The sequence below is a fragment of the Cyprinus carpio genome, chromosome B6, assembly GCF_018340385.1.
Source record: "Cyprinus carpio isolate SPL01 chromosome B6, ASM1834038v1, whole genome shotgun sequence".
Classification (NCBI taxonomy): domain Eukaryota; kingdom Metazoa; phylum Chordata; class Actinopteri; order Cypriniformes; family Cyprinidae; genus Cyprinus; species Cyprinus carpio.
Window position 1 is genome coordinate 1,979,414 of NC_056602.1, and position 25,995 is coordinate 2,005,408.

At 34.7% G+C, this 25,995-nt stretch overlaps 3 protein-coding genes and 1 long non-coding RNA gene across 7 annotated transcripts in view; 3 read left to right on the forward strand and 1 right to left on the reverse strand.

Moving 5' to 3' along the window:
- LOC109056731 (E3 ubiquitin-protein ligase TRIM39-like) overlaps window positions 1-25,995 on the forward strand; it is an 820,810-nt gene that overhangs the window by 362,631 nt on the left and 432,184 nt on the right. The gene's annotated exons all lie outside the window — the stretch shown is intronic.
- Window positions 11,953-17,797, reverse strand: LOC122137616 (phosphatidate phosphatase LPIN3-like). Its single transcript, XM_042725328.1, is given in 7 exon segments — window positions 11,953-12,049; window positions 12,151-12,258; window positions 13,749-13,915; window positions 13,917-13,982; window positions 14,069-14,164; window positions 15,451-15,651; window positions 17,665-17,797. Coding segments are annotated over 6 exon segments (660 nt in total). The 5' UTR covers window positions 15,643-15,651; window positions 17,665-17,797; the 3' UTR covers window positions 11,953-12,018.
- Window positions 16,369-22,500, forward strand: LOC122137625. The gene is made up of 3 exons (XR_006154975.1): window positions 16,369-16,494; window positions 19,897-20,124; window positions 22,466-22,500. It is a non-coding gene; the product is annotated as an uncharacterized LOC122137625 (long non-coding RNA).
- LOC122137619 (myosin regulatory light polypeptide 9-like) lies at window positions 22,510-24,226 on the forward strand. Its single transcript, XM_042725332.1, has 3 exons — window positions 22,510-22,678; window positions 22,758-22,919; window positions 23,876-24,226. The coding sequence occupies exons 1-3, from the start codon at window positions 22,555-22,557 to the stop codon at window positions 23,974-23,976; spliced, it is 387 nt and encodes a 128-aa protein (XP_042581266.1). The 5' UTR covers window positions 22,510-22,554; the 3' UTR covers window positions 23,977-24,226.

The following is a 25,995-nucleotide window of genomic DNA, read 5'->3' on the forward strand; positions in this document are numbered from 1 at the left end:
ATAAAAACAATTCAGCTGTATAAAGTATTTGCTGATAAAACAACCCCACACTTTTACAGTAACCAGCAATTGTAAAAAAAGTATTTTAAAAAGAACACAATAATAGAAAAGCCCCTAGAAACGGCCATTATTTGGCAGAGAACCTACATTCATGAGAGCCCCAGACCTGTACTACAGTCACAGTGCACAGGTTCGTCCGAAGGCACTCGGTTTAATGTGTTTGTGTTTATCTGTGGGTCCAAAGAGCTTCTCTGATGCTCAGTGTAGTGTCAATTGCTATCATCATTGCACATTCTCCACCCAGCGTGTATCATTGTGTTTGTGTCGGATTGTGCGTGTTTGCATGTGTGTGTGTGTGGTCTCTGGTTTGTAAACGCACTGATAAATGAGAAGAAATGCTGAGCTGAGCAGATGATCGGTGTGGAGCTGAAGCCGTGTCTAGATCAGGTCAGCGAGGTCCAGCGGAGGCAGCGGCTCTCTCCAGAAGGAGAAATGGCTGAACTCGGGACAGTCGAAGGAGGACGCAGGGTCTTTACAGAGGAAGGGGAAGACGTGATCCACCAGCTCGCTGAGATGAGAGTATCTGAAACACAAACATCAACCTCAAACAACTGCATTTCGCTTGTTGTTTTTTAAAATTCGTGGATATTATTAATGAACATAGAGGTAATAACTTTCTTTTTTTTTCAATGTTAGGTAAAAAATGTTTGCCTGAATGCACTGTAACTCGCTTTGGATAAAAGAGTCTGCTAAAATGCATAAATGTAAAAAATGCATAAATGTCCAAAGGAGCATAAAGATAAGTAAGTTTGATTGTGTATATACTGTATAGACACTACTGGCAAAAGTTCGGAATAACTAAGTTTTTAATGTTTTTAAAAGAAGTCTCTTCTGGTCTCAACAAAGCTGCATTTATTTAACCAAATAATCGTGCTGTCAAATGATTAATCGCATCCAAAATAAGTTTTTGTTTCCATAAAATATCTGTGTGTTGTGTTATATTTATTATGCATGTATAAATACACACCATGCATGTTTATATTTAAGAAAAGTATGCTATGTTTACATATTGAATACATTTATATAATTTATATTAATATAAATATATATATACATGCAAAGATGTGTAAATATGTTCAAAATATATACTGTATGTGTGTGTATTTATATGTACATGTTATAAATATACACAGCACACACACATATATATGTAAACAAAAACCTATTTTGAAATTGTGATTAATCGTTTGATAGCATTAACAAAAATACAGTTAAAAAAAAGTGACAAAAAAAGTGAAAGTGACGTGACATACAGCCAAGTATGGGTGACCCATACTCAGAATTCGTGCTCTGCATTTAACCCATCCGAAGTGCACCACACACAGAGCAGTGAACACACAACACACAACCTGTGAACACACACACCCGGAGCAGTGGGCAGCCATTTTATGCTGCGGCGCCCCGGGGGGGGAAGCAGTTGGGGGTTCGATGCCTTGCTCAAGGGCACCTAAGTCATGGTATTGAAGGTGGAGGAGAGAGAACTGTACATGCACTCCCCCCACCCACAATTCCTGCCGGCCCGAGACTCGAACTCACAACCCTTCGATTGGTGCAATATGCAATACATTAATTCTAACGAAGAAAGAGAACAGATGCTGTGAAATATGATTACAATATAATATAATTACAAAATAAAAAACAGTTTTTCTGTGTTTATATTGTGAAATGTAATTTATTCCAGTGATCAAAGATAAGTTTTTAGCATCATTCACTCCAGAAACATTTCTGATTATCATCAATGTTTATAAAAAAAAAAAAAAAAAAAAAAGTATTTGCTGCTTACTTTTTTTGTGGAAAATGTGATCTTTTAAAAGTATGGGGTCAGTAAGAAAATTAATACTTTTTTCATCAAGGACACCTTAAATTAATCAAAAGTAACAGTAAAGCCTGAAAAATAAAAACAAAAATGTGGTTTTAACAAAAATATTGGGCAGTACAACTGTTTTCAACAGTGATAATAATCAGAAATGTTTCTTGAGCAGCAAAATCATCATATTTTCATGATTTCTGAAGATCATGTGACACTGAATACGGAGTAATGATGCTGAAAATACAGCTGTGTATCACAGAAATAAATTACAGTTCAACAGAGATTCACATCTGTTTTAAATTGTAATAATATTTTCACAATATCACTGATTCTACTGTATTTTTTGATTAAATAATGCAGCTTTGATAATCAGAGAAAAAACATAAAAAACAACAACGATGAATTATTCCAAACGTTTGACAGATGCACGTGTTGGTGATTACGAGGACTTGTTTCCTTTGGTCTTTTCTTGTATAAGTTCTCCTCTGGGGTTCACGGTGAAGATGTGAGTCTCAGGGACACCCACCTCCTTGTACGCATATGCATCCTACACACAGAAGCACAGAATACAGTCAGGCCTTCCCATGATTCCTAAGAGATGCACAACTGCACACGTTTGTAACGCCGAAGGAAAGCTCACGTTAGTTCTGTGCCGAAGGCGGCGTAGAAGGGCTGCATGAGGGACTGAACAGATCTCTGATATCAGTGAGACAGGCGATCTTAAACACCTCCGGCTTCTTCTCAATCACCTCCCTGAGAACACACACACACACACACACACACACACACACACACACACACACACACACACACACACAGACACACACTCTCAGACGTTTGTTTCTATGAAATTGTCGATAGACTTTTTTGTCCATAGACTTTTATTACGTTTGTAATGACCAAACAATATTTTCTATCCCTAACCCAAACCCTAACCTCAGTACAGTCAGCAACTGCATAGTAACACCCTAGCAACCACCTCTGGTACCCTAGCAACCACTCCAAGCAGTAAGTAACGGAGGCCGCTGTGATCTGTCTGTGTTCACCTGTGTAAGGCTGAGAACAGGCTGCTGGGGGCCAGCCGCACCGGTCCTTTGGGTAAAACCGTTCCTCGATCATTCACCCACTGCAGATAACCCTTAGTGATGTCTGCCATGCCTATAGCTCGAGCCGAACAGTACAGGAACTTATAACCATTCCTGCAAGAGAGGAACACAATCATAAATGATTCTTAAATAAACTACCATTCAAACCGCTGGGGTTCAGTAAAACTGTGATGTTTTTAAACTGAAAGAGGTCTCTCTTCTCCTCACTGAGGCTGCATTTATTTGATTAGAAATACAGTAAAAACAGTGAAATATTATTACAATTTAAACCAAATCTTTTCTATGTGAATATCTGTTAAAATGTAATTTATTCCTGTGCGCAAAGCTGCATTTTTACAGTCTTCAGTGTCACATGATTCCTTCAGCAATCATTCTAATATGCTGATTTGGCTGCTTAAAAAACATTTCTGATTATTCATATATCAATGTTGAGAACAGCTGTGCTTTTGTGGAAATTGACACATTTAATTTTTTGGGATTCACAGAAAGTTCAAAAAAGAACAGCATTGATTTGATATAGAAATCTATTTTAACATTATAAATGTCTTTACTGCCGCATTTGATCAATTTAATGCATCCCTGGATTAATAAAATAAGTATTAACAGGGCTGTCAAAAAATCTATTAAATCTATCGCATATTCAAAAACAGCTAAACAGGTCAGAACAGAATAGACCAGATGTCTTAAGATGCATTAAGTTTTAACACGTTAAAAATAAAATAGCAAGACGTGATGCAACATAAGCCTGTCGTGATGATGCATGTTAGACTTTGTCAGCAAATTACAATATGCAATTAACAGCAATAATTGTAAATAAAAACAAATGACATCCCCTTATTTTTAGTGCATCTCAGGTAAAAAATATATATACTCAGTACAGGTCAAAACTTTGGAAACATTACTATTTTAATGTTTTTGAAAAGGAGAAGTCTCTTCTGCTCATCAATGCCTGCATTTATTTGTATCAAAAATACAGAAAAAACAGTAAATATTGTGAAATATTATTACAACACTTAAAATAATAGTTTTTCTATTTGAATATACTTTAAAAAAAATAATTTATTCCTGTGATGCAAAGCTGAATTTTGAGCATCATTACTCCAGCCTCAGTGGTCACATGTAACATCCAGTCTATCACATGAGCATTTAGAAATCATTCTAATATTTCTGATTGAGTATGAGTGTTGGAAACAGTTTCTGCTGTCTAATATATTTGATGAATAAAAGGTTCAAAAGAACTGCATTTATTCAAAATAAGAATAAAAAATTATAATAATATATATTCTAATAATATATTTCTTTACTATCACTTTTTATCAATTTAACACATCCTTGCTGAATAAAAGTATTGATTTTATTTTAAAAAAAAGACCAAGAAAGAAAACATTACTGACCCCAAATTACCTGACCGAGTAGTGTATATTGTTATTACAAATATTTATATTTTAAAAAACATAGCTTCTTCTTTTTTTTTTTACTTTTTTCATTCATCAAAGTATCCTAAAAAAGTATCACATGTTCTGAAAAAAATATTAGACAGCAGAACTGTTTCCAACTTTGATAATGAATCATCATATTAGAATGATTTCTAAAGGATCATGTGATAATGAGCCTAAAAATTCAGCTTTGCATCACCAGAAATAAATGATAATTTAAAGTATAATTAAATTTAAAAACAATTATTTTAAGTTGTAATAATATTTTCACAATATTACATTTTTTTTCTGTATTTTTGATCAAATAAATGCAGGCTTGAAGAGCAGAAATAACTTCTTTCAAAAACATTAAAAATAGTAAATGTTTCCAAACTTTTGACCTGTACTCTATATAATAATGGTTTATCTGCTGCTTAAAACGGTTTCTGTATCTGTCAAAACTAGATATAAAAAATTGCACATATTTATAGTGAACAACAAGTGTTTCGTTAAATCAGAAAGTTGTGAACTTGTTTCTTACGGATGTATTTTGTGATACAGTTTTGGCGATGCCGGATGAGTCCAGTCCTTCCCACTTGCTGCGTAAGATGTGCCCCAGAGCATCCGACCCTGACGCAGAGAGAAAAGTGAACAACTGTCAGCCTGATGTCACAGATAGTGACTAAAATCCTGCAGTGATTCAGAGAGACTCGCTTGGTGATGGTCCCATCGATGTCTGAAATGATGATCTTGTCGTCGTAGCTCCACAGGTAAATGGTGGCTTCACAGCGGCAGGGGCCCCTGATACTGTGTGGGTCACACTGAACACAACCGTATTAGCTCCTTCACGCAGATTCAGACTCTCCTGCCACACACAGAAAGTATCAGACATTCATACAGCCCATAGCATCAATAGGTAGCTGTACACGTAGTATTTCAATAACGCAGCCTACATCTGAGAGCACTGAGTAATGCAAAAAGATTCTCACCACTGTAATACAACAATTACAATTCATATTAAATCTTCATTAATATTATCAAGCTTCGTTTATCTAAATGCAAAATATTATGTCCTTTCTTTTGATTTTGTGGTTTTAATTATTTATTTATAGATTTTTTTATTTTATTTGACATTTTAATCACATTAATCATATTTTCAACCTAAATTATCATTATTGTAAAAATTTCCATCATGGCATAATAAAAAAATAAAAAGGTTTTAACCAATTCTGAGAAAGAAAAAAATCTGAAATGTGAGATAAGAACAAGATAAAGTCTGAATTGTATAAAATAAAAAAACATATTTATTTATTCCAAGGTGGAAACAAGTTTTTTGTGGATGAAAAAAACAAATGTAATTGTGACTTTAAAAAAAAAACTTGAATATTAAACATTAATAAAAATAAATTATTAAAAAAGTAATATTAATAAAACATTAATATTATTTCATTAAATAAATAAATAAATATGATTTCTTATTTATTTATTTTGAGGTGAAATTGAAAAAAATGTTTAAAAAAAAAATGCATGTAATTGAAAATGTAATTGAATTTTTTTTTAAATGTAACTACCAGTACAAAAAAAATGTAATTGTGACTTTAAAAAAATATGAATATTAAAATATTAATAAAAATAAATTATAAAAAAGTAATATTAATAAAACATTAATATTATTTCATTAAATAAATAAATAAATAAATAAATAAATATGATTTCATATTTATTTATTTTGAGGTAAAACTGAACTACCGTGGGAAAAAAAAAAAACGGTCGACAACAGGACTAGTTCAATTTTACTGCCTCAAAATAATAAAATAAATAAGAAATAAGATTTATTTATTTATTTAATATTTATTTATTTATACTAATATTTATTTAGAAGGTCTTGCACGTTGCTTTTGACTAAACTCTGTGACACACACAGATGACAGATGAAGATTCTTACGATCTGTTCCGAGGTCAGCCGGAGAGATTTTGCGGTACAGTCTGACTGATGCACTGCGCTGTGTTACAATGGGCTTCACTGTTTTCTTCCTCACAGCGACAATCCTCATCACTCGAGAGCTCAACAGAACTCCTGCATACACAAAAAACAAACACAGATATTCATGGATTGGACCAATAGTCTTGACAAAAACTGACTTTCATCAGTTTAACAAGTCAAAGGTCAAGTGCTCTCTGAGAAGGAGAGGCTGCTTTCAGACAACAAGCTTGACACATTTATATGCAATGCTTTATAAAAGGTCCCTGACAGGTTGCATGAGATTTAGAGTGGAGACAACACAAGCTTTAAGATGTGGTGTCACACATGCATTCAATCTGAAACAATGCTACTTTTGTTTAGTTTGCTCTTATTTGTCTTGTAGATTTGTTCTTTATACTGACACCTGCTGGCCTGTGTCCACGCATGAGTTAAGTTCTTAACTTAGCTTGTCTTGGTGTTTTGTTTTTTCCTTTGCATTATTTTTTGGTCTTATATCTTGGACATCTCCAACACATTTTTGTGCAACTGTTGGTGGTTTGTGCTGGTGCATGACCTGTGGCAAAACCTTCTGAATTATTTCTCGTCAAACTTTATAATAATGAAAAAAAACACTGCGTGCCTCATGGTTTTTGCATGCATGCAACACCACGCGTCTTACTTCAGTGAAGAGTGTCCGTGTGATGCGCGGCGCCGATGCTTCAAGCTGATTCCCCTCTGCGTCTGACTTCTGCTTCCCTAACATGAGAAAACATCGCACAATAGCGTTGCTCCTTTCATGAGTTAACAATAATTTCTGTACTGTTAGATTGAGTTTTCACCGCAGCATTGTTCCGATCTTTCCTCCTCCAGGAGAACCACCAGCGGCCAGACTTTTTAGGCATCTTATCTTTGACTATCTGCTCAATGGTGCTCTACAACAGAAAAACAAGCCGTTATCTCTGAAACAGTTTAGTCCATTGAAGCGGTAATCAAAGATCTCTGACCGCGACCTACCTTTGGTAAAAGTTCCTTCTGGAAAGCCTGAACTGACAGAATCATCGGGCGCTGCCACAGCCCAGTTATAATATCTGAAACAAAATGACCACAAAGCTAAACAATATCATAATATTATCAGAGTGCATTTGTGATAAAAATGACCAAGCTCTGGCTGTAAAAATCGTGATTGGATGAGCCACATCTGGAAACCAAACTGTTGACAATTATGATGCAGGGCAACAACTCCATAAATGAAAAAAAAAAAAAATGTTGGTTGGGCCGTTTGTAGCCTAAACGTAAATTTTATGTTGAATCAAATCAAATATTTCTTTCTAAAGATACTTTTTGTAATGTCTACTTCTAATACTTTTATTCTACACAAACATAGCATTAGATGATCTTTGGGGGTATTTTCACAGCTAAATGTAATTAATTAGATTAAAAATTCAACTGACAGCCCTACTAAGAATGGTTTAATGTGATCACGACTGAACATTGTTGTACTACAGACTGCTTTTAATGAATGAATAAAACACATGCTCACTTCTGAGTGCTGACTGCAGATGACAAGGTTTGGGTCTTCAATATGCGTCTGCCAGGGTTGCTGACAAAGTTCTTGAACTTGAACAAGATGCTCCATGAACTCTCTGCAAACACACGAGAAAAAAAAAAAAGGAAAAGCTAAAGATATCATCTTAAATTATTTTCTGCTGTCCTCACTGAATATAAAATGCTGCATGAAACAACAAAATCACAGCTAATCGTAATATATTTGATGTTCAATATATGTGACCCTGGGCTACAAAACCAGTCATAAGGGTGAGTTTTTTAAAAAACTGAGATTTGCTACTACATCAATAAAAAAAATAAATAAGCTTTCCATTGAAGAGATGTGGGAATTTGTTAGAGGACAGTATTTGTCCTGAGATACAACTATTTGAGAATCTGGAATCTGAGGGTGCAAAAAATCTAAATATTGAGGAAAATCACCTTTAAAGTTGTTTCAAAGGAAGTTTCTTAGCAATGCATATTACTAATCAAAAATTAAGTTTTGATATATTTACAGTAGGAAATTTACAAAATAATATTCATGGAACATGAGCTTTACTTAATATCCTAAGATTTTTTGGCCATAAAAGAAAAATCAATAATTTTGACCCATACATGTATTGTATGGCTATTGCTACAAATATACCCCAGAGACTTACATTTAGTCATACAGCGACTTATAAATGATTTGAAAATAGAAAGCAATTAAAAAATCAAAAAAGAGCCAATGATATACAAGTGCTATGACAAGTCTCAGTTAGCTTAACGCAGTACATATAGAAAAGATATATATATATATAAAATAGAAAACAAGCAGATAGAACAGAAAAAGAATAGAGAAGGCTAATGTCCGAGGCTCTTTTTTCCTGAGTTAAACTACTACTTATGACTGGTTTGTGGTCCAGGGTCACTTATGGAGTGTAGACCAATAAGATTTCACTGTGGGCGGAGCTACACAGCACAGCAGAAGCAGCAAAACACAACAAAACTGTGGATGTGGTGACTCATGAGTGAACGTGGTTGAGGTTTATAGGTTACCTTTACTGATCTGACTGATGTCTCCCTCTCCCACACAGAGACCATGGTCACGTCCAGCGAGTCTTGTGGTGGAGTCGGACAGATATTCAGTCCCCGCTGTCTGCGTGAGCGCTGGCCCAGTGACTGAGGAGACACGGCTGACCCGAGGGAGGAGACGATCGGCGACTCAGTCTCACTGTTAACCACGGAGGGAGGGACAGGAATTAAACTCCTGGACAAACGTCCTGGACACATTTCTATTTCTCTATGTTTAAAATAACAGTACAGCAATCAGCCACAACTGCAGAAAAATAAATAAATAAACCCCCCATTTTAGACTTGCCACTCTATTCTTTTACTAACTACTTGTTTAGGTCTCTGACACGAGCTTGCTCTACTCTTTTTCTATTCTATCTGTTTTCTATTTATTTATTATATATTAATAATAATAAAACTAACCTCTAACTTCTAACTTTGGACTCCTAATGCCTGTGAATACTGTTGTTGGGTGAAGAAACTTATTTAATATAGTGTTTGGATAATTACAGCCATTCGTTCTCATATACAGATTAACAACCATAATGCAAAAACAAAGATGAAATAATATTTGTGATCATAAAGATCCCAAAACAACTTTGCATAAATATAAAACACATAAAAACATAATAATAGCAATAATAATAATAAATTATAGATTTTGTTTTATTTAATAGATTTTATCGCTGTATACAATAATTTATTGCATCAAAAATCATAGATAAAACAATTAAAAAATAGTTTCTATTATTAATAAAAATAATAATACTCAATGAATATTATATTTTCATTGCTGTAGTGCTACAACCATTTATTTATTGTGTCACAAAACAAAACAAAACAATAAAATATATTTAAAGTAGATTTAATTTTTATTACAATCTTAGTCTTAGTCTTACAATCAGTTCTTTTATTGTGTTTTTTTTCTGCAAAAACAAAGATGAAAAAAATATTTGTGATCATAAAGATCACAAAACAACTTTGCATAAATATAAAACACATAAAAACATAATAATAGAAATAATAATAATAAATGATAGCGTTTGTTTGGTTAATTTATTTAATAGACTTTATTGCTGTAGTCCTACGATAATTTATTGCATCAAAAATCATAGATAAAACAATAAAAAATAGTTGCTATTATTATTAATAATAATAATAATAATAATAATACTCAATGAATATTATATTTTCATTGCTGTAGTGCTACAACCATTTATTTATTTTGTCAAAAAACAAAACAAAACAATAAAATATATTTATTTTAAGTAGATTTCATTTTTATTATTATTTTTGCTATTAAAAATAATAATAAACTCAATGAATTTGATATTTTTTATTGTTGTAGTCTTACAATCATTTCTTTATTGTGTCAAAAAGCAAAAAAAATATATATTTTTTGGGGTTTAATTTTTATTTTATAAGAAATGGGTTAAGCATGTTGGCTAATAAAGCTTCTAACCTCTTTGTAAAATAGAGGGCAGCAGCTTCAGGGTCAAGAGTGGAGAGGTCATCTAGATAGATATCAGAGGGTCCCAAATGATGACTGCGCTTGACTAGAAAAAAAACAACACGTACAGTTCAGGTGAAATGAATCATTTTCAATCACCGAATCCGTGCACTGGAATAAGTACAAACGTAATCCGCTACCTTTCCTCTTGTCCTGAGGGTCTGCTGTTTTCGAGGACTCGAGAAGCATCGAATCCTCTGATTTGAGGATGGGCTCCAGAGCTGGTGTTCACTCCAGCACCGTCTGCACTCTGATTGGTCTGTGAAGTCTCTAGTCCCCGCCCCCTCCTCTGAGTCTCCCACAGAGCTCTGGTGTTTTGGTAAAGCAGTGATTGCGTCCGCCGAGTCTACCTCCGGTTCTGCTTCTAAAACCATATTGGATTCAGTCTCACCGAATGTGATGTTTTGGGATTTCGGATGTGAACGAGACATTATTCTCATCCCAGGTTTCTTGGCTTCCTGCATGAGCCACGGCGTCTGAACCAGCTGCACTGCTGACAGCGCTGGTCCCGTGCATTGTGTTAGTAAGAAGCGGGTTATATTACACATCTGAGTGTGCTTGTCTGGTGCTGCTGAAGGTTAAGGTAGTCGTCTGTGGACTGAAAGGTCACTAGATGCGTTTCGGTGACCTTGACGTCCAGTGTGTGTGTTAATCGAAGATGAAACAGGGCTGGTCCTTCCAATCTGAGGTTCGGTCTCTCACACTGTCACCGTCGCTGTAGAGTCGGTGCTCTCCACATCAATGGACGCTTGTCGAAGGATTGTGCGGAAGTGGGAGTGGTCAGAGGGCATGATGGGCGGGTTCTCGCAGCGAATCAGATTCATCCCTCTCCGCCTGACACACCTACACAACACAAGAACCACTGAGTCAGCTGCGTTGTGCCCTTATAAGGCAGCATCCTAATGAAATGAAACCTCACTAATGTAAAAAAGTTTGCGGTCGGTAAGATTTTTTTTTTTTTTTTTTTATGATTTTGAAAGAATTCTCTTCTGCTCACCAAACCTGCATTTATTTAATAAAGTAAAAAACAGTAATATTGTGAAATATTATTACTATTTAAAATACGTTTTCTATTGCAAACATTTTGTAAATTTAATTTATTCAGCATCATTACTCCAGTCTTAAGTGTCACATGATCCTACAGAAATCATTCTAATGCGCTGATTTGCTGCTCAAGAAAGATTTCTGATTATTATCAGTGTTGAAAAACTGATACGATATGAAAACATTATATTTGGTGATACATTTTTTAGCTATATTGCCCTGCTCTACTTTTTCACGTCAGACAGTGGAGTTTTTGCACATGCAATCAAACATTCTTCAGAAAATGTAGTAATCATTTATAACAGCCTTGTTCCGAGTGGACATATGATGTCTAAAAAAAGTCTAAATACTGCCTAGGTAGGCAGCTCACTTGGTTTTGGGAGCATTCTGGATTCTGAGAGCTGTATGCATGCAGTAGTTGAAGCAGCACGGTACCTTGGGGAAAAGCGCCCCAGTTCCACTGCATCTGAGGCCCTAGAGACTCCTGCGGCTTACACAACTCTGAATCACTCTTAGGAGAGGAGGGACGGCTTGAAGAACACACTACCGACAGAGACAACACACGTAAGCACAGCTTTCCATTCAGATATCCATGATATGAACAGAGAGATAACATACGGGCCGATTTAAGGATACATAACTACCTCTCATTAACAGAACACTCTCCGTCAGAGTGAGGATGAACGTCTCTGCTCTGAGCTCCAGACGGTTCCTCGTAGGGTTCCTCTGTCAGCGAGTAGTACACAGACTTACTGAAGAGAGCAAAAACACAAATCATCAGTGTCCTGGGCCAGGCTTCACCAGCCGTTCATAAGTTCACACTATAAAGGGATAGTTCACTCAAAAAATTTACATTTTATCTTCATTTACTCACCCTCACGTTCCAAACCCTGTCTTTGTAGAACACAAAAGAAGATATTTTGAAGAATGTGGGTAAGCAAACAGTTGATGGTAGCCATTAACCATAGTATTTTTTTTTCCTACTATTGAAGTCAATGGTTACCGTCAACTGCTTGCTTAGCCACATTCTTCAAAATATCTTCCTTTGTGTTCAGTAGAAACTCATTCAGGTGTGGAACAACATGAGGGTGAGTAAATTATGACCAATTTTTTTTGTGTGTGTGTGTGTGTGTGTGTGTGTGTGTGTGTGGTGTGTGTGTGTGTGTGTGTGAACTATCCCTTTAAAATGGAACGTAATGTCCAGTCAGTACACTTAAAAAAATAAAAATAAATAAATAAATAAAAAATTCATTTGTCATTTGACATGTGACATTTATTATTCAAAATAGCAGTAGCCGTGGTTACCCAGAACTGTACTGTAAAATACGGTAGCAACATTTTAAGTTTCACTGATTAAATTTACATTGCAGTAAAAACAAATGCACATTATTTCAATGAAAAACCATCAAATGCAAAAACGTCACAGAGAAAAAATTGTTTTTTCACTGTAAATTATAAGATTTGCCAGTAAATTTACCAGTATTTTACTGTAAAATTAATGTCTCAGAGTGTATAATTTAGTTGCACCATCTGTTCACGCAGAACGTATAAAGCAGGTTGCACACTCTATGAACAGTAATGCGTAGTCACACAATACAACATTTTTCATCAGTGATTCAACAGCAGCTTTCAATGAAATGAGTAGAAGTTGTTTTGGAATGTAGTGAACTGAAGTTTTTTCCTTGATTCTAACTTCCTTTGCCTCATGCAACTCATGATAAAAATATGTTTCCACTGATATACAGTACATTATAGCTATTTTATATGTGAATAACATTCAAAAACTGTATTTCAAATGATAAAGGATCAATAAAATACTGATACCAAGCAATTATCAGAAATTGACATTTAAGTTTGATTTTATATGACATGCACACAGAGGTGTGGTAGTGCTTGGGTTGGTGTGTGCTGAAGTGTTGCTAACAAAGTAATTATTCACGTAAAATGTAAACAAGTGTAAAGGATTGTCTAAAGGATTGAAGTTTGTCAAGTTTAATAGCATTATTCAGTCAGTCTGCTATTTAATCCAACCGTTACTCCCAGTCCGAGGCATGCAGGGTTATGTTTCAACTAGTTTTAATGGTGCAATGCAAAAATAATTCCTTGTAGTGTATAATTTTTAACTTTATGCACCGCTGGTGCACCCTAGAGCTTCATGAAATAAGCATCCAACAATCTTACACTGATTCAGACATCCTCAGACATTTCTGGACAAGTGAATGTACAATAACTTGAGTTAAACCTTGCAGCCAAAGGTGACTCTTCCTTTAGGAAATCTTGATCTAGGCTTTCTTTCTCGTCTGAGGAGGAACTGGCCTCCTCTCGCAGATGCGTGTCTGAACGCGCTCGCTTCCTGCGGCGCTTTTTGCGGCGGCTGGAGGAGGACGTGATGCTGGAGGGAGACTCGTGTCATCTCGGACACGTCTGGGACATCGGTGGGGATCGGAGAGGTGCAGAGGTGAGCGGGAACCCGCGTCTGAGAAGGACACAGAGAGAGTATGGTGAAAACCACAGCAGAACATCACAGGAGACACTGGAGAACTCACAGTCAGCCAGACAGACCTCAAAATCCTCGTTCTCCTTCACGAAGAACGCCTCTCCGTTATCTCCCAGCTTCATATGCAGGCTCACCGGCTCTCCATTGACCTCAATATCCACCTGTGGAGGACGAGTACAGCGGTTACATGAGCTGAACCAGGAGCTGCATGTCTTAGGCTTGCTGGGTTAGAAATACGAATTCTTAAAAAGCAAACAATTAATGAGCAAAATAAGATTTTCTTTACTCGTTGAAAAAAAAAAAAGTGTGCTATGTAGAAATACTCAAGACTCATTCATTATCCACAAGCTCATTAACATATGTATGCAATCATTTACATATCAACGATATTCTGTACACAGAAGGCTGTTACTGTACATAAAGGAGGCTTTAAGGTACAGAGGCAAAAAAAGAAAAAATAAAGAAAAAAGTTTAATTCTAATGTCAGAGAGAGTAGAATGTGGCATTAAATGTGCATTTAATTTGTTGTAAAATAAAATGCTTAATTAAATTATGTTCAATTATGATTAAATGAAATCCAAGCCTTTAAAAAAATAATGAGGTACACTGTTAAATTATGTATTATTTAATTAAATCTAACTAAGCTAAATGACATGCAATTGCTGATGAATGACATTATAACTGGCATTAAATTAATATGAAATTTAAAAAATATATTTTTTATTTATTAAATTTAAGTCAAGTTTTCATTTAACAGCAATGGAATTGTATTTAACTTAATTTTACTTTAATTAAATTTTATTAAATTTACCATTTTAAATCTTATTACTTTTTATTTTACAGCAATTTTTTTTGCCAGTCCTATTTTTATTTAACAGCAGTGGAATTTTAACTCAACATTCGACAGCAAATTTAATGCAATGCATAATTTCATTCAGCAATATTATTTTACAAGTTACGTGAAATGCAATTGCTGTTGAGTGAAAACGTATATTTGCTGTAAAATGAAAGTAAATTAACTAAAGTTAAGTTTAATCAAGTTAAAATTCCACAGCTGTTAAATGAAAATGTGACTGCCATTGCTGTAAAATAATTAAAGTTAAATTGATTTACACTTCTGTTAAATTTAAAAAAAAAGTGACAATTTTATTTTTATTTTTTTTATTGTGTTAGTCATTTTAATTCTGACAAAATGTGGTAGCTGTGTTTTTGACACATTTCTGAAAGCACATGCACGTCCTGATAACTATTTCCTGTTAGCAAGATCAGCAGTCTGGTGTTTAAGTTTGGTTAGTTCTGAGAAAGAGGAACTTCTGTTAGACAAGCATGACAGCTTTAACTAACCCATCACGCAGATGTTCAGAACAGCTGTCACATAACATCCAGCTTGCACTAATAACTAGCGGCTGACGGCAGGTAACTCCAGTCTAACAAACGTCCACCTCACCACTTTCTCTTTGGAGCGCAGCACTCCGAGTTTCCCGAAGCGGACGTGAAACGGTGAGCACTGGTAGCTGCCATCAGGCTGACGAACCACGATGACGTCGATGCCGCCGGTGAGCGTGGCCGGGTTCAGACCGCGATACAGCTCCTTCACGGTCACATACACCGTCTCGGCCAGCTGACCCACGTAGTTCATGGTCTGGGACTGAAGAACAAGAGACAGAGAACACAAATGTGCAGTTTAGATCGTGTTTTTCCTTTTTGTCTTAAATTACAACTGTGACCTTCACACACGGAGAAAAAGTCAGACATCATCATGACATGCTGCCAGATTTGAAGCCGTGCCAAAAACTACATTGCCAACATTTGTAAAACTGGATTTTGACAATATAAATCTGACAAATGCATGTTACGCAATATTGCCAGGTGTGTTAACAGACTAAGATCTCTTTGGTGTAGGACTGTATTAGTGGAGTAAGTTATTTTTCTTTAGAATCATTCACAATAAGATCAGTCCAGGAATTAAGAAGGTTAATAGGACTAACTACGCTATCCACAACCAGAGCCTGTTACACTTGCATTCAGTCCCTTATTCTGCAGAGTGTAAAACGAACAAAGAAGGTGATGCTGGTGATTTAGAGAGAGACCCAGTACATTCAACTGAACTCTCTCTCTCTCTCTCACACACACACACACACACACACCATCTGTAACACATCACACGTCCAAAAATCAGACAAACACTGTGATCTGACTGCACACGCAGCATTCAAAACTATTATTCCAACATTAAACCAGCTAAACATGAAAACAACACACACACACACACACACACAGCATGAAAGCCGTGCCAGCAGTTTGTAACAGGCTCAGCCATTCTTTTCATCTGCTATTGTGTGTGTTTGAGAGAGAGAGACAGCGAGAGAACAAAACCGGCTCTAATTCTGTCGGACGATGCTCTAAATTCACGTGGATGAAGCTTCTGTTCAACATCATATTAATCTTGACTCAACTCTGTACCGATGTCAACGCTGACCATCACACGTGAGTAAGTGTCTGTCAATCATTTTCATGACCTTATGACCTCTAAACAAGCCAGAATTCATTAACATATACCTCAAAATCTGTCTCATTTCAGCATGTTTACAACAATTTCTATTTGTGTTTAAAACTCATTTTAATTAAGCATAACGCAAGTCCAGTGTCAATTTGTTTGTCTAAAACTAAAAAAATAAAATACCATTCACAAAGTGTTTTTAATGATTTCGAACGAAGTCTCTTTTGTTCATTAAGGCTGCATTTATTTGATTAAAAATACAATAAAAAACAGTAAAATTCTGAAATATTAATACAATTTAAAATAAGTGTTTTCTATGTGAATTTACTGTAAAATAAATTTGTCTTCAGCGTCACATGATCCTTCAGAAATCATGCTAATACGCAGATTTGCTTTTCGAAAAAATAAATAAATAAATAAATTCTGACTATTATCAGTGTTGAAAACTATTTTTGTGGAAACCGTGAGACACTTTTTATCCCCAAAATTAAATTACAAACACAAAATTAAAAATCAAAATTTTATTACAATAAAAAAAAAAAAAACACAAAAATATATATAAGTATATATTTATTATTATTATTATTATTATTATTTTTATAAAATATAAATGCCTTTACGGTCATTTTTTATCAATTTTTTTATATAATTTTAATTATATTATCAAAATATAATTACATTATATTATCATAATTAATATAAAAATCTTATTAAACATGAGAGAAAAAGCAACATTTGGAATGTTTAACAGAAGGAAACTCTGCTGATCCTATAAAAATCAACTGAACAGTAAAAACTGAACAAATCTATGACTTCCAGAGAAAAAAGACCAATAATGCAAATGTGTTGTTTTAGTCCATCGTCCAGCATCAAAGCTATACAGTTTACAAACAGTGTTAGCAATTAGCCTACAAAACCCTCGTTTATGGGGTTTGTTTAAACATGAATCGATTTCTTCATTGTGTTTATACATTGTAACTTTAAACACTAAAGCTTAGTGTAACAATCTAACCAGAATATAGTTACACTCTTCAGTGAACAGAAACACAACGCAGCTCTTTACAAACACTCAACACTCATTTTAGCTGAAAACTGATAAACAAACATATTTAACAATTTTTAAAAAAGGTGAAATTCTGAAGTTAATGCGACTGTTCTTACCTCAAACACAACAGCGATTCATTACAAACTTCCGCTCACGCCCACGTCAGCACGTCAATCATATGACAACCAATGACAAGCTGGGACTCGCTTCAGGACACGCCCTCTTTCCGCGCGCCTCTGTTGACGTGTGTTTGTGTTCCTCAGCTTTCAGTGAAGCACCGCTAGAGGGAGACTGTGTAGTGTTTATTTATTGGGTTCTCTTTTTTGCATTTATGTTTGTTATTTAATCATTAATAATAATAATATTCTAAAATAAATAAAAAATAAAAGCCAGCACGTACTAAATAATCAGGCCTTGAAATAAATAACCCAATATATAGTTAAACTTCTATACGTTAATATATATATATATATATATATATATATATATATATAGATATATATATATATATATACACACACACACACACACACAGGTGCATCTAAAAAAATAGAATATGCGTAAAAGTTATTTTTTGGAAATTATTTCAAAAAGTGAAACTTTCATATATTTTAGATTTCATTGCATATAAAATAAAACATTTCAAAATAAATGTTTTGATGATTAGAGCTTACAGCTCATGAAAGTCAAAAATATTAAAATATTTATATTTGAGTTTCATTAAATGACCATCACTGCAGTATAAATTCTGGGTATCTCTTGTTCTTTGAAACCAAAATGATGGGGAAGACTGCTGACATGGTAGTGGTCCAGAAGACAATCATTGTCAACCTCCATAAAGAGGGTAATTACAGAAGGTAATTAATGAAAGGGCTGGCTGTGCACAGAGTGCTGTATCAAAGCATATTAAATGCAAAGTTGACTAGAAGGAATACCGCTCCCCCTACACCTTGTGTAGGAAAAGGTGCACAAACAACAGGGATGAGAATGCTGTCAAGCAAAGCTGACTTTTGACTTAATGAGCTGTAATCAAAATTAAAACAAACCACTTTTGAAATGTTTTACTTTACATGCAATGAATCTAGAATATATGAAAGGTTTCACTTTTTAAAATAATAAAAAAAAAAACAAAAAAAAAAACAACTTTTTCACAATGTTTACATTTTTTGAGATGCACCTATATATATGTGTGTATGTGTACCCTGTTGAATTGGAATTTCTTTCCGGAATAATATTTGGGAACATACCAGCAATTATTTTTAATTTTAAATGATTTGGCAAGCACAAAACACTTGATGTCAGTCAAATCATGACCTTGCAGTGACTGTGTATTTTATGACTGTGATGTTAACAATGTGCATTCTAGCAAATGTGTTTTTCAAGCATTACATAAAAAAATTATAATAAATAAATAACATTAAAAAATGTAATCGTGTTTATGCTCAGTTATCGTAGTTTTAGTGTTTTTGACACTGTGTACAAGAGACACTTTGGAAACAGTAAACAATTCCAGCTTTAATGATGGAAAGAGGCCTATTCCAAGAACAGTAATATAATAATGTCCATAACAATAATAATACTCTCTCTCTCTTGTTTGGTTCCTGGATCATGTCACACTTCCTGGCCATGGAAGATAATAACTAAAGTGCTGGCATGCACAAATTGAGAGTATTAATATCAAACAGAGTTATCTAATAATGTAGGACTAGAAACAGATCTCTGTTATGAAGATTGGTGGAGTTTCAGTAGCTTTTTTAAGATCACGGTCTATTCAATGATGTACTAAACCAGGGCTTATTAAACTAGGATTAGAAAAAAATAAAAAAAAAAACAAACAAAAAAAAAAACTGTGTAAATAAAAAATAAACAAACAAAATAATAAATTAATAAATATTTGATAAAACTAACAAATAAAAAAATAAAAATAATGATAATAAAAAAATCCTACTATAAATTCATATTTTAATGTTACAATAATATTTTATAATAATATTTTAAATTGGTATAGTATACAGTATACACATTTAAGTTAGTATAATCTGGGTCTTTAAACATAAAAAATAAATAGCTTAAACTTTAGGATGGGGTCCCTCATGTTTAGGGGATCATGTTTAGGGGTCCGTGGAATATATAAGATTGAAAACCCCTGTACTGCTAAATTATGCTGTGAAAACTCATCTGTGGTTTTGTGGAATGAACACAAACGCATCCATCCATCCCTCACACACACACACACACACACACACAGATGTGAGGCCAGTTTTCTCTAAATAAGGGCAGCTTATCTCTTTTCCTGTCATTTCATGTCGACTCCTCTGAGTATCTCACTCTCTGTGTGTCGTACACAGACACAGCCTCAACATTCCTTGCCCTTATATGGCTAAATCCCTGCTGTGGGCGGGCTCTGTTTGGGAGAACGGAGACCTCTGATTGGCCGAAAGTAAAATGGGACGGACACATTTCTCAAGCTGATGCTCTGGAGAAACTTTTGTGTCCCGAAAGTGTAGCAGACGGTCTTACTTTCCAGCACAGAGACACAGTCCAGTGGACAGCACAATCCATCAGCTGCAGCAGAGGTGAGTTATGATGTCTCCTTGTGCTCTGGTTTGGTTTTATGTGCTATAACGACTTATAAAGGCTTTCCACAGAAGCTTTGTATGAATATGGGATACTGAGGAAAGATCTGGATGGAGCTGGTGACGTATGTTGGAGTTACGGAGCTAAAACTGATCCAGGATCATCGCTCATAATGCCAATAAAAGGATCTGATGGACATTTTAGGGCTTTGTTTTAGTTTTTTCTTTGTTTTTAGAGAGAGTTAAAATGTTATAGGAGTGTGTCCTCATGAGGATACAAATCAGGAAAGAAACTCTTGAGTTACTTTGCCTGTAGTTTGGCCATAATTGCTTCATCTGGAAAAGAGCTCTTGGCTTTTTTGTGTGCCGTTGAGGTCAAAAGTCAGAGGTGAGACCCGTGACGTAACCACTGGCTGGAGAACACAACCTGAAACAGTAGAAGCAACTCATTAACAGAAATCAAGAGAGCGACTATAGGGATAGAGTGACTTTATTTTAGATTTTTTATTTTAGACTTAGATTTTTCATTCAGAATAAAATGTTGTTAAACATCACTGCAGTTTTAGTGAAGCAAAATGTCTGGATAGTTTGCTAATGTCTCTCTGAAAAGAGCCACTGAAGAATTCTGTGTGTGCCAAACCAATTTCAGAGGCAACAAACAAATGTGGGAAAACGTGCCAGTGTTTGGTCGTTTATGGATAAGTGCTAAAGTTAGAACGTCCACTTAAAGTTCATTTTTCATATTTATAACCACCTTTTCAAAATGTTGGTTTGCGTTTTTAAAAAAGGATGGGTGTTTTTGAGAGACACAAACCAAATCAAAATCCATGGATAATACTTACTGATTATGTCTTTGCTCCTGTTTTACCGCCATGATGTCATTTCCTTTAAACAAGAACAGAAAAACAGGATAGAAAGTAACATTGATGACAAAGAAAAACAAAAGTGTATCAACAAATATTTAAACCCAAGTTTAACCCAATTTATCTAATTAAATTTCACGAATATTTCATATAGATCAAGTTTTGAAATATTTTAAACATGTTTAACCCATTCAAATAAATGTCATAAATAATGTGGTTTCCACAGAAGTTTAAAATGGAATATAATTATATATATATATATATATATATATATATATATTATATATATATATATATATATAATATATTATATATATATATATATATATATATATATATAGTTTTTATTGTTATCAAATATATTATGACGTACATAAATGAGTGCATGAAAATGTCCTGCTGGATGATGAGCATTTGATGTCCTTCAGGCATCTGGTCCTAAATTCCTACATTTAATCCTGTGGTGGAGCTGGACATTGTGATCTGGGTGATGTGGTCAACACACACACACACACACCACACACACAGAGTTAGTTGATCTGTTACAGAAATACTGGTCCTGCTTCATACTCACGAAAACACACAGCACAGGAATAATGCAGTCAGAGAGTTTAAAACACTGCATTATACTCAAAATGAGGAAGCAATTATAGGATATGCATACAATTTTATCCATATTCATAATAGACATTTTAGTGCTGCATAGGTTTCTTGTTCAGTGAAAGATTAACGTGATATAAAGACACTGAGCATACATGACCAGGACGGCTATAGAAGGAATAAACGGATCATTCCAACAGCATTTGCTTACTTTATTGAGCAGATATTGAGAAGCTATGAATACACGAGCAATAAAAAACAGATATATGAAAATGACTGTAGCTAGCTGTGGTCATCTAGATGGACTGAATGACATTAATTACACATTCATAATGAATGACGTATTCGTAAATGTTTAATGTGTTTTGAAACAGATGGTTGAGAAATGCGTTGTTCACGCTGGGCTCAGAAACTGAAACCGTCTGTAACATCATCTCTGGTGCTCCTCACTTTATTGGCCTTCAGTGAATCTACTCTGTTTATAAAATGTTTTCTAGATCAAAGCTGACTAGAGATAGAAAAGAGTGACTGCTAACTAAATTCTTAATCGTTAAAAGAGGCACATCTTAAATAAGTGACTTTCGGTCTGTCTATAAATCCTTGCAATCAAACTCTGTTTTGAGAACATTATTAAAGATCAGGTAACTTTTAATAATTACTCTGCTTCACAAGACAAGAAAAAGGCTTAAAAGAATCACAAGGGTGTATTTAAAATTTGAACATATCTTGAGCTTGTGTTAAACACAAACCTTTTTTTCAGGCAACATTTTTGTGAACTCCTCTCCCTACAAAAATACACCATCCCCAGTCTTAATCCATGCACATCTACGGAGCACCCTGTAAATGCAGAAGCATTAATCAACCCATGCTCTTTCCAGACCTGAAACACCGTCATCATGTCCAGCAAGCGTCCAGCAGCGAGCGAAGGGAAAGACCACTAAGAAGAGGCCACAGAGAGCCACTTCAAATGTGTTTGCCATGTTTTGACCAGTCACAGATCCAGGAGTTCAAGGAGGCCTTCAACATGATCGACCAGAACCGAGACGGATTCATCGATAAAGAGGATCTCCATGACATGCTGGCCTCTTTGGGTGAGTCTGTCAGAGATAATAATAGACTTCAATATCAAATACTGACCTTTGCTTCGGTGTGTGTGGTACCTGTGCTCAGGGAAGAACCCGTCTGATGATTATCTGGAGGGCATGATGAGTGAAGCTCCGGGGCCCATCAACTTCACCATGTTCCTCACTATGTTTGGAGAACGGCTCAACGGAACCGACCCGGAGGATGTCATCAGGAACGCTTTCGCCTGCTTCGACGAGGAAGGATCCGGTAAAACAAAAACTGACCAAAAATCAAAACACCAAACAAAACAGAAAAAAGTACAAAACCCCAAAAATTAAAAAATAAAAAATAAAAAAGCATTCATGTAAAAAATAAAAAACAGGAACATATGACTTTATAAAACAAATACCATTTATTTATTATAATTTTTGATTTATTTTCTGTATTTAACTATTTTTTTTTTTCATATTTATTTGCGCATTCATGTTCAATAGTTATTTATTTCCACATGTATTTCTTTCGATATTTATTAATACGTGCATTTATTTGGCAAATAAATATAGAAATACATTTGTAGGAATAGATAAATATAAAAATAACATAACCCATAAAAATGAATAAAAATGTAAAAAGTTACAATAATAAATACAGAAAACAATCAAATGAAAAGGTAATGAAAATATAAATTCAGGACTTATAAGAAATAAATACCCTTTAATTCTATATTCTAGATGCTTATACACTCTTAAAAATTTAGTTTTTTTTTTGGCATTAATGGTTTCATTCCATAAAAGGTTTCTTTAGATTATTAAAATGTTCTTCACACTAAGAGAAAATAGTTCTTTTAAGAACTGTTCACTGAAAGGTTCTTTGGAGAACCAAACCTGGTTCTTCTATGGCATCACTGTGAAAACCTGCTTTAGGAACCTTTATTTTTAAGAGTGTATAGTATATAACTTAAAGGGACAGTTCACCTTCAGTTGCTGGTCCCCATTGACTTCTATAGTATGAAAAAAAAACACTGCGCAAGTCAGTGGGGACCAACTGAAGGTGAACCATCCCTTTAAGCTACATCAGTACTATATATAGGTTATACATTGGAATTTTAGAACTTTATTCAGCAAGTAAAAGATATGGATATTCAGAGGCAGTTTCATACCTCTTGATCTACATATTAAACAAATGAACTGCTCTAGCTGCGCGTTTGATTCTCATCTGCACAGGTTTCATTCATGAAGACCACCTGCGAGAGCTGCTGACCACCATGGGAGATCGTTTCACAGATGAAGAGGTGGACGAGCTCTCTCAGAGAGGCTCCCATTGACAAAAAAGGGCAACTTTAACTACGGGCGAATTCACCCGGATTCTCAAACACGGGGCCAAAGACAAAGATGACATGTAGATGATCAGAGAGCATCAGCCGCAGATGCACAGCACATTACAAACACATCAGCAAAGTATTTTTTTTTCCTCTAAAGGCATTCTATATAACCAGGTTGCATTGCTAAAGATCTGTGCAGTGTATTTTTTTGTGTTTTTTTGGGGGACTACAGTATAAAGCAATGTACTCTGCAGCGGGACATATTTTGAGTTCGGAATCTGTGCAACGCAGAAATGAAACCACTACATTGGAGATGCCATAAACCTAGAGAAAAGCTTATTTCTACATGTGCATTTAAAAGAGGATTATCAGTATCTCCCCCCTCACTGAGCAATATTATCAGATATCATATGGGTATTTTTAAGTCATTATAGAAAGTCATTAATGGAAGTACAGAATGACAGATTCCCTTTTTTTTTTTTTTTTTTTTTGTGGTGTCTATACTTTTTTTTAAGGTCACCTTCATTTTCACCTTCATTCTCCTGTTAACTCAGAGACACAGACTTTTGGGATATGTTGATTTTTTTTTTGGTGGTACTGCCATTTGTATTTTCCCATTAAACCCTGTGAATATCTGGCTTATAAAACGTGGCAGCTCTCAGACATGAAGTCAACCATCATATGAACATGAAGCATTTTATACTGAAATATACTCAAACTACAGCGAATTCTCAGAATCATTTCTGTGCATGCATAAGTCAACAAACAGTACTCCATTTCTGGACATTTGCTCTGTAAAATAAAGCAATTTCCAATAATACTACAAATCTATGAAAAACGAAGCTTATTTCTCTGTAATGCTTGTACAAAGGACATCAAATAAAATCCTTAAGGCAGATATTGCACAGACTAGTCCAAAGGTGGTTTTCTAAGGAAGCAGTAAGGCACAAATGCCAGTTTTACTGTCCTCAGTTATCATACACACACACGATCATTAAACAAAATCCATGTATTTGGTCGTACAGTGAGAGAGCTACGCATATTTGATGCTATACACAATCAAAACAGGTCTATGCCAGACAAAAACCTAATGATATTTTACATGTTTCATCATTGACATCTAGAAAACCCTTTTGAATATAAGAACATCAATAATACAGTTCCAGGAATATTAATATCGGTCTTTCTGAAGAGGGTGAAAAAATAGAGTATATTATATGAAAAAATATAGAGTTACTTCCAGTACCTATCACTGTTCCAGTAACGAACCGAATGATCACAGTGGTTTTGAATTGTGTTCCGTTAATTAGATCTGTAATACATTTTGTGATGCTACAGTATGACAGACGGTTTCTCATAATCAGCTCAAACATGGCTATAAAAAAAAATAGATGCACCTTCTAGAATAGAATTAAAACTCCCTGTTTGATGTCAGAGAAGGAAATTAAAACGACTCAAACCTAAGAAGTGAAAGGTCAAATGAAAACAAACCTGAGATGTACTGAAAAACAACAAGAAGAAACATGTACAGTACTACAGAACGTGAAACTCATCTACGCTTTGCACGTGACCTCACTCGAAATGTAACTACCTTAGCAACTAATCCGAATTATGAAATGTTCATGAGAAAACATAAATTGAAATAATGTTAACCGCTTTATAAAAATACTTAAAGGTTATAAAGATTGAATCTGACGTAGATCTGTACACTTTCTCCCCGTTTCATTGAAACTACAAGCATAAAATCATAATGCATCTAGGATCTCTAGTGTCCAAAAAGAGAAAGAGACAGAGGAAATAGCTCATAAAAACACTGGAAAGATGGGTTCTAAATATATTTGTTAGTTCTCTAGATACATTCACAGATTCAGAGAGAGAAGAGCACTTGAGTTATCTCAGAGAGGTACGAGCAGACTTTTAAATTCTCTGGGAATGCCAAAACTCCTTTATCGTAAAAAAAACTCCCAAACATTTTCAGTCTTCCGAATAAATTCGCTCAGACTCATTAACACATCCATATGA